The 10,000-nt window shown below is 50.9% G+C and overlaps 1 protein-coding gene across 1 annotated transcript in view; it reads right to left on the bottom strand.

Moving 5' to 3' along the window:
* Nucleotides 1-2,236: 2,236 nt before the first annotated feature.
* Nucleotides 2,237-10,000, bottom strand: part of ptchd1 (patched domain containing 1) — a 9,661-nt gene continuing 1,897 nt past the window's right edge. The window contains exons 3-5 of the mRNA XM_030349593.1: nt 7,988-8,675; nt 4,001-4,938; nt 2,237-3,359 (exon numbers count right to left, since the gene is read on the bottom strand). Coding sequence (XP_030205453.1) covers nt 2,253-3,359; nt 4,001-4,938; nt 7,988-8,675 — 2,733 coding nt within the window. The 3' untranslated portion in view covers nt 2,237-2,252. The remainder of the gene's footprint in view (nt 3,360-4,000; nt 4,939-7,987; nt 8,676-10,000) is intronic.

Here is a 10,000-nt window from a genome sequence, read left to right as displayed (position 1 = left end):
CCCAACCATGGTAGCCAGTTAGCCCCTCCACTCAAAGCTAGCCGACTAGCCTCCCCCTACAGCTGGCCTCATAAAGGAGGCTGTCTTGTTTTTTTTTCAAACTTAACTGACTATAAACACTACATCAAACAACGGGCCTATCTATTTATACTTTATTTATATCAAGGAAAAAGAAAATGCTCCATCCCTGATGATGTAAGAGTGCCAGATCTTCCGGATATTAATTGTATCTTAAAGATTGATTTCTAGCAAAAAAAATTGAAGGAATTCATGAAAGAATAAAATGAAGGAAGGAAAAACTACTTAATTTTTAAAAGCGCTACTAATACCCAAGTCTTGTAATTTAGAAACACATCTGCATATTTATTGTGTGCAGATTCCACGGTATCATATATATTACACTCTATATATTCAGATGCTGCAATATATTATTTATATTTTGATGCTACTTCAAATGATTTATCTTCTGATAATACTGATAATACCAATGATGTATGATATATATTTTGGCACTAATGTATCTACTCTGAGGCTAATGTTGTTTATGAATATTTGGATGCTGCTGCATAATATAATGTGGTGGTTGGTGGTTGTTGGGGGTTTCAGGTGTTGGATGTCCTTTATAAAGCGTTGTGGTGAGGAACGCAATCCGATCGGTGTTAAGGGCGGTCGATGTCTTCACTAAACATGTTCTACCCAGATACGATGAAGGTGTGTGTGTGTGTGTGTGTGTGTGTGTGTGTGTGTGTGTGTGTGTGTGTGTGTGTGTCTGTGTGTGTGTGTGTGTGTGTGTGTGTGTCTTTGGTTATACAGCAGGTCATGAAGGAGATTTGACCTAGACAATAACCTGTCCTCCCACAGAATCACACACACACACAGACACATGTACACGCATAAAAGAAATAAACACACACACACACGCACGCACACACACAATCACACGGACACACACAGACACACACATACACCATCACACACACACACACACACACACACACACACACACACACACACACACACACACACACACACACACACACACACACACACACACACACCTTCTGCCAGGGAGCGCATGTATTCATTGATTCACAAGGAGAAGAGGTGGAAGCTGTGAAAGGAGGATGAATTGGTTGAATAGAAACTGTGGACTATGGATAGATAACCATGAATACATCACCATATATTACCATATGTATGTATATATACTGTCTATATATATATGTATATATACAGTATTGCAGGTTTTATTTGATCGAGTTCCTATTTGCTGCTGAGATAGCTCTTGGGTCCCCCAATCAGGTTGCTTTAGGCTATCTTTTTTGCCCGTACAGTGTCTATATATCTTTGCATTACTGGCGACAAAATGATGTTATATTTTGGTTTTTTTCATTTGCTAAGAAGCCTTTAGCATTTTTTTCATAACCATAAAGTGGTTTAGTAAACACTACCGAAATACATAATTCATAATACAGCCATTATCCCCATCTGTTTAGAATAACAGAACAAAATAATGAAGGTTAAACGACATCTGTGATGTGGTCCAACACGACAGAGGTCTGAACACTGTGTTTTAACATTGATCTTGATCTTGGACCCAGAATGGAAGTAAAGACACAGTCTGGTTGTCTGGTATGGTGGTGTTTTATTAGGTGGGTTACTGTGGGTTTATTAGGTGCTAGCTGAACAATGTGATCGCTTCTGAAGCTGTTTCGGGGGTCCCGGCGATCGCGGTGAGCTAGTGTCTCTGAGGGCTATGAGGTCACATCCCGGAATGACCTCAGCGGGCTTCACCTCCTCCGATTGGCTGCTGTGTGGAAAAAAACAAAACGGGAGCTCTCATCGATATGCCTCATCACGACACCGGCAGGTAACCATGGATACACTGCATCCCAAATATCTGTCTAGCTCATTTTTCCCCGTTTCCCCTCTGTATCTCTACCTCTCTATCCCTCCTCTCTAGCGTGGTATTCTATCTCTCGCTCTCTCTACCCCCCCCCCCCCCCCCCCCCCCCCCCCCCCCCCCGTCTCCTTATCTGTTCTGCTGCATCAGCTGGAAGCAGATCTTCCCCCCCCCCCCCCCACCCCGTCCTCCGGGGACCACCCCTTAACCACCCCACCCCTCCCCCCTATCACCATAGCAACCGAGAGGTTCCGCTGTTGCCGTGACACCACCCCCCCCCCCCACCCCCCCCCTCCTCCCCCTCCTCCTCCCCCCCCCCCACCCCACCCCATCCGCGCGGTCCCGGCGGTCAGACGGTGGTGATCTGGTCCACCACCCGCGTGCTGTCGTTCATCTCCACGCACTCCACCTCCTGCCGGGGGCTGCCCGGCCCCCGCCCGCCCGGCGCGTCCTTGGACTTGGCGGGCGGCAGGAAGGTGAGCAGCGTGGGCAGGAAGGCCAGCGTGTGCAGCGCCGAGCAGCCCGCCGCCAGCGCCAGGCAGCGGAAGATGGTGCGCGTGAGGTTGGAGCGCACGCACGCCACGGGCGCCAGTGCGGCGGCGTAGCAGAGCAGCGCCTGCAGGGAGGCCACGCCGTGCCGCTCCAGCGCCACGCGCACCCAGCGAGTCCGGCTCTCCCCGCGGCCCCCCGCGAAGCCGCACAGCAGGGGGGCGCTGCAGTCGGCGGCGTGGCCCAGCGTGGAGATGAGGCAGAGCACCGACACGCAGTCCAGCTCCACCCCCCACAGGGTCATGAAGCCCACCACGCCGAACTGCACCGACAGCAGCGTCAGGCCCAGCCAGGCGGCCACCAGGGGCTCCACCAGCGCCAGGGAGGCCAGGCCCAGCAGGAAGAGCACGGCCAGCAGGGAGTGGCGCAGGGGCCAGCCCACGGCCGCCGCGTAGCGGTCCAGGTACACGAAGGATGGGTTGAAGATGAGGAAGCGCACGCGCGACGTCAGCGACAGCCGCCGCAGCGTGTCCAGCAGCACCGACATCTCCTCCCGCTTGTTCTCCGTCGTCTTGGCGACCAGGAAGACGCGCGACGCCGCCACCTCGGGCTCCTCGCCCGCGCCCCGCTCGGCGAAGATGATGTCGTCGGCGAAGTGGGCGTAGCGCGGCTGGCGCAGGAAGTGGAGGCGCAGCGTGCGGGTGAAGTTGTGGCGCGGCTGGCTGGTGGACTGGTTGAGCTCCGACAGGTATCCCAGGTAGGACTCCAGCCAGCTGATCCTCTGGAAGCCCTTGGTGTACTCCAGCAGGTCCCGCTGCACCGAGGCGTTCCAGTAGGGGGCGCTCTCGTAGATGTAGAAGCCGATGACCGGCGAGTAGGAGCTGAAGTAGCGCTGCTGGGCCCGCGCGTACAGCACCGTGGCCGTGTCCATGGCAACCAGGGCGCTGGGGTCGGAGCCCTGGGTCACCTGACGGGGGGGGTCGAGGGGCACGGGGGAAGGGGTTAGTGATGGTGAGGGTACACTGGCATGAATATATATGTTTGTTCATGCGTTGGTGTGTGTGTGTATGTGCATATGCAGTATGTGTATGCTTGGGTGTGTGTGTGTGTGTATGTGTCTATACAGTACGTGCGTGTGCATGTGTTTGTTTATATTGGTGTGTGTATGTGTAAATACAGTAGGCGTATGCTTGAGGGTGTGTTTGTGTATACACGGTATGGCTGTGTTTACGTGTGTTTGTGTGTTTATACAGTATGTGTATGTCTGCGTGTGTGTGTTACAATATGTATGTGTGCGTGTAGATACATTAGGTGTGTGTGTATGTGTGTGTTTGTTTATATATGTAAGTATGTGTACATTTATACACATAAGGTGTGTGCGTGTGTGTTTTTGTGTGTGTGTATAATATATACATAAAAGTGTGTGTGTGTGTTTGTTTATCTATGTATGACATTTATAAACATAAGGTGTGTGTGTCTGTGTGTGTTTGTGTGAGTGTGTGTGTGTATATACATTAGATATGTGTGTGTGTTTGTTTTCTATGTGTGTGCACGTTTATACACATTAGGTGTGTGTATCTGAGTGTGTGTGTGTGTGTGTGTCCTCACCTGCATGAAGCCCATGAGGCCGAAGGAGATGTAAACGAGGTACAGCAGCACCACGAAGGGCTTCACGTAGGTGTTGGTGATCCAGTCGCCGTAGCAACGCCGCATGCAGCCCAGCAGCAGGTGGGAGTCCTGAGGGTGTGGGTGGGGGTCCGGGCCGAGGGCCGACAGAGGGGGGGCCGCCCCGGCGTGCACGTGAGGGTGCATGTGCGGGTGGGAGTGAGGATGCGCGTGCATGTGTGCCGCCGTCGAGTGAGTCACGTGACTGTTGCCGTGGGCGCCCTGGAGGCTCCCGGCGTGCACGTGCGTGGCGCCGGAATTGACCGCCGAGTGACCAATGGCGTTCCCGTGGGCGTTCCCGTGGGCGTTCCCGTGGGCGTTCCTATGAGCGTGCGCGTTAACATTCCCGTGCACGTTCACATTCCCGTGCACGTTCACATTCCCGTGCACGGCGTCCCCGTGCGCGTTGCCGTGCGCGTCGCCGTGCGCGTTGCCGTGCGCGTTGTCGTGCGCGTAGCTGCGCGGCGGGCTGGCGTGAGGGCCGGCCGTCTCCTCCTCGTAGCGCGTGTACATGAGGCAGCGGTACCAGGCCGGCTTGGCGTCCAGCCGCTCGGGCTTGGGCACGCGGCGGCAGAAGCAGCCGTGGCGGTAGCCCGTCTCGAGGTAGCCGGTGAACACCAGGCAGGAGCCGTACAGCGACAGCGTGTACACGTAGCCCACGGCCACGCCCAGCGAGGCCGTGCGGCAGAAGAGGCGCACGGCCTCCATGTTGGTGAGCGGCGAGGCGGCCAGGCCCAGCGCCGTCAGGTGCAGCAGGGTGGAGCCCGAGAAGCGCAGCATCACGTCCTCGAAGACGGCCGCCACGCGGTCCTTCACGTGCTGGTCCTCCCGCGTCCGTCGCCACGACGACAGCATCTCGAAGGAGCCGAAGAGCCCGTGGCCTGCGATGGGGGGGATGGGGAGAGGGGAGGGAACGGAGGGAGGTTAATGTGTGTGAGGGTTTGGATAAAAAAGGTAAAACCTCACACGCCCTGAGAAAGATCAGCTACGGTTTTGTTTTCACTCTACTGAGGAAAAACATTGCATTCTGCTGCTGGTTCTGAAAGAAGCCAGAAAGGCCTATAGACCGGCACTAGGACCCCGAAGCTCGTTCTCATAGGAACTCCATCCCCCATAATCCAAGCCGATTTATAAACAAACACTCAAACCAGACCCAACCAGAAAAGATACCCGTCTTTGAGAAAATAATGCGATATCCCATGTGTCCTTTTAATGTACACAAAATACAAATTGATGAAATGGATGAATGGAATCTGATGAATGACTGACGTGCAAACAACACAATGTGAAGGGAAAGTGTTTTTCTCCTGCCCTAGGTTGACACCATTAAAAGGGATGTCCTTTGATGAAGTCTAATATTGTGTATTTATGTTTTGTTTAAGGAGATTGTTTCGTTGTTTTTTTCGTGTGCCTTTTGAAAGTGCATATGCCTGTGAATGCATGAACAAACTTACAACAAGGTCAAATGACACTTGAATCCTTTGGAACCTGCGGAATGTTTTCTTTTGACTTCAATATATCAAAATGGCCAGATTGTGAAATGGATCTGGCCAGCCCAGTCAATGCAACTCTTTCTTACACTCACACGATCACACACAGCAAACAACAGCTAGATATTCAGAGTCATCACTATAGATCCTTTTGCCTTTTATCGTTTAAGTAAAATAATAATAATAAATAATAATAAAAAATGTGTAAAAAGATTTGCTTTATAGAGTAATTCATTGAATACATATGCCCCAATCAACATGTATGCAAGACCTTCTTTCAACCTTTCTATTAGGAGAAAGTGGTTGTGTTTTCATTGCTGTTTTACAGTATGAGAAAAGAGCGTGCTCTGATACGGTTCCCTCTCTCTGTGTGTGTCTTCTTTGTCTCTCTGTCTGCCGAGCCGTGAAGCCTTGAGATTCCATTTATCCTCCTCCTTCCCTCCGTTAGCATAACGGTACCTCCCTCTCTTCTATCTAGTCTTATTATACCTGCCTGCCACGGAGATCACAGCAAAACCCCTCTGCTCCCTTATTTGGTTCTGCTGTTGATACAAGACACTATCTCTCTGTCCCTCATTCACATCCCCATCTCCCTATTTTTCCATTTCCGCCTCTATCTCTCATTATTAAACCCTCTCTCTCTCTCCCTCTCTCCCTCTCTCTCTCTATCTCCCTCTCTCCCTCTCTCCCTCTCTCCCTCTCCCTCTCTCTCCCTCTCTCTCTGGTTATTTTAAGCAGCAGTGTTGGTCCCTCCTCCTCGCTTGGCTGTAATTACGCTACGAGTCTAGAGGCTAAATGAGTGTGATTATACACATCCTACAGGATACTACACACGCTATTACTTTGAAAGGGATTCACATTCATACAGTTAATGCGTTTCGACTTTAATCCGGTATGGTGATAACATTTGACAAGACAAACCCCTGAAAATGTGTTTTGGAAAAACACGATACAGAAACAGACAACACTAGACGAGAGAAAAACATTCCAGAATAAAATAGACCAGACCAAACTAGACTACACCAGAATAGAGCAGATCAAACCAGACCAGACCAGACTAAACGAGACCAAACCAGATTAGACAATCACAGAACAAACCACACCAGACAAGAATAGAACCGACCAGACTAGAAGAGTGGAAATATCGGACCAGACAAGCGTAGACAAGATAAAACCAGACAAGACAAGACCAAAATAGATCAAACAGGACTATATTAGACTAGGAGTAGTGGAAGTAGTAAACAGTAGGAGTAATAGCAGTAGCAGCATAAGCAAGAGTAGCAGTCGCAGTAGCATTAGATGTAGCAGTAGCATTAGAAGTAGCATTAGTAGTAGTAGTAATAGCAGTAGAAGTAACATTAGCAGAAGTAGCAGTAGCAGTATAATTACTATGAGTAGCATTAGCAGCAGCAACAATAGCAGCAGTAGCAGTAGCATTAGCAGTAGTAAAATGTAGCACGTGCAATAGCGCACAATAGATCATAGCCTTTGATTAAAGATGTCATTCATTAACGAAATTAAGATTCAGTGACAAATGTTGAAATTGTCCAACAGAAATGTGAGGCTTTGGGCCAGATTATCGTTGGTGGTTCATTATTGATATTTGAGTGGGTTTTGCTTGGTGGTATTTTCACAACCTCAGACCGATATCACCACGGTGTGTGACTTGTAACACATCTGTGCTAAATGTGTCCCATCCATCACACACCATAGAGCAGGGCCTTTCTCGCTCGCGTGACAAATGGCTCCGTTCGGATAGATGGAAATATAAAAATGTGTAGAGCCTTTTAAATGAAGTTCCACAAATCAAAACACTCGATCACTTTAAAAAGGCATCGGGGGCAGTTGCCAGGGGAATTCAGCAGGGAGGATAGCTTGCTACGCTATAAAATGGGTGTGGTGTTAAAGTCGCGGGCTATTGGTCAACTCCTTTTCTTTGTAAAAACTTTAAATCTTTAAATAGTCGACCCTTTGAAAAAAGGCCCACTGCTCTAAAAGTACTAGCTTTTTACAATAACGATTCAGTCACTTCCCAACTCTTTCATCCAAAGCAACCGACTGTGTTATGCATGCAGGGTCAGGGGCCGGTAGGGCTTAGGGGGCCAACTGGCTACAGGTAGGCCATGGATGTTGGGGTTCAAACCCAGAATCTTTCGGCTGGGAGTCAAACTTTGCTATCCAGACCCTAAATTGCACAGACACATGTACACCTGCAAAACCAGCACATCCTACGTCCCTGTTGCCGGCAGAATCCAACTTCCAGGTCCACAATATCACCAAGCATTCATCGACTAATTGCTCCGGACTTAATGCAACAATCCAGACACAATAAACCCAGAGAAATCCCCCGCTAATCCCCAGCCAACTTCAAGGCAAACCCTCCCCTCCCCTCCGCTCGCGCTCTCTCCCACCCCCCCCCCTGCGCTCACACACTTCCTACCCAGCATGACGAAGGGGATGCCCAGGTAGGTGGAGTTGTACGTGGCCCCGGTCAGGTTGAGGATCCCCGCGGCGGTGAGTCCCGACAGCGTGATGGACAGCAGCGCCAGCAGGCCCAGCCAGGGCTTGGCCCGCACACAGTCCCTCATGGAGCAGCACAGCACCGCCAGGACGCTGCACAGCCCCAAGCTGATCAGCAGGGGGCGCCGCGCCAACACCGAGGAGTGCTGGAAGTCGGTCCGCAGGGACGACGACGTGGACGGGTACAGGCCCAGCTTGGGGTGCGCCGCGCCGAAATGCTGCAGCTCCGCGCAGAAGGCCATCTCCCATTGGCCGGCCACCTTGTCCATCAAACTGGTGTGCGCCTGGAGGTAGTAGGTGAGTTGGAGGGCGCGCGCCGAACGCACGCCGTCCCCTTTGGCCATGGGGCCCCAGCCCTGCACCCCCCCGAGCTGGTGGCCGATGTAGGCCTGCCGCCCGTCTGCCAGCCGCGTGATTGGGTACTTGAGCGGGGGCGGGGTGTGGTTGGCGGCGCGGGCCGCCTGGATGCCCTGCATGGAGCGGATGATGTCGTCGATGATGCAGGCGTTGTTGTCGTCCGGCAGGCAGAGCGAGGAGAAGGAGTAGTTGAAGCTGCTGGCGCTGCTGGCCGGCACCGTGACCTGCATCTGGTACAGCCGGCGGTGAAGCTACACACACACACACACACACACACACACACAGACACACACATAGACACACACGCAGACACACATACACGCACACAAAGGACCACCATGATCCATTTTACAATTTCATTTTTTGATTCTGGAAAACCACGTATAAAGGTACCGATACAAATGGATTTGAGGCATCACTAGGGGGTGCGTGTTTGTTTGTGTTTGCACTATTTGTGCAAACGTGCGTCTGCATGCATGTGTGTCTATATATCTGTTTGCATGTGCAAAATGTATTATTGTATGTGTGTGTGTGTGTGTGTGCATGTGTGTGCATGTGTGTGTGTGTTCGTGTGTGTGTGGGTCTGTGTGTGTGTGTGTGCATGTGTGTGTGTGTGTGTGTGTGTGTGTGTGTGTGTGTGTGTGTGTGCATGTGTGTTTGTGAGCATGTGTGAGTGTGTTTGGTCTGTATGTGTTTCTATAGCGGGATGACAACAGTGCCAGCATCCACTGTGACGGTTGCTAAGCAACAGTCCAGATGCCAGTCGCTGCCACAGCGCAAAACAAGCAAAGCAGTAGCCCACCTAAGAATGCCGCATTGACTGTAAAAGTGTGTGTGTGTGTGTGTGTGTGTGTGTGTGTGTGTGTGTGTGTGTGTGTCATAAAGTAAATAGCGGTAAAGTATTTTTCCCTAGTTTGCTATGTCAAACCTTTACACTGTCACCCTGATTTCGCTGTGATGCCACGGTGATGTCACACGATGTCACAATGTGTCAGCCATGATGTCAACACAGATTTCACCGTGATGTCACTCTGATGTCGACAACGATGGAAACACTGATGTCATACCGGCGTCACTGTGATGTCAAACGGAATTCATTTCCATGCCAACTCTATTGTCACTCTGAGATCAGGCTGATGTCAACATTGATTTACAACGGATGTCAACAAAGAGGTCACTCTGAGGTCAACACTGATGTGACCCTGATTCCGGTGACACCGTGATGTCACTGTGATGTCACTCTGGCTCCGCCCTCAGGCCTGGTTCTGTGGACCACCTTGGGGAAGGCCTTGTTGAGCACGCTTTATAATAGGCTGTGACTCAATGCTACTCTGTCAACTCTCACTCTTGCAACTATCCTTTCGGGAACAAGACTAGTGCACAAGTCTGCAAAGGTAAAGTAGGTCACTATTTCTTAACACACACACACACACACACACACACACACACACACACACACACACACACACACACACACACACACACACACACACACACACACACACACACACACACACACACACACACACACTCATAAGAGAGATGGGCCATGGAATGCGGGGACTTTGTACGAGAG

Source organism: Gadus morhua, chromosome 23 (assembly GCF_902167405.1).
Source record: "Gadus morhua chromosome 23, gadMor3.0, whole genome shotgun sequence".
NCBI classification, from domain to species: Eukaryota; Metazoa; Chordata; class Actinopteri; order Gadiformes; family Gadidae; genus Gadus; species Gadus morhua.
Note: the sequence above shows the minus strand (reverse complement) of the source record. Positions and strands in the feature narration are given on the sequence as shown.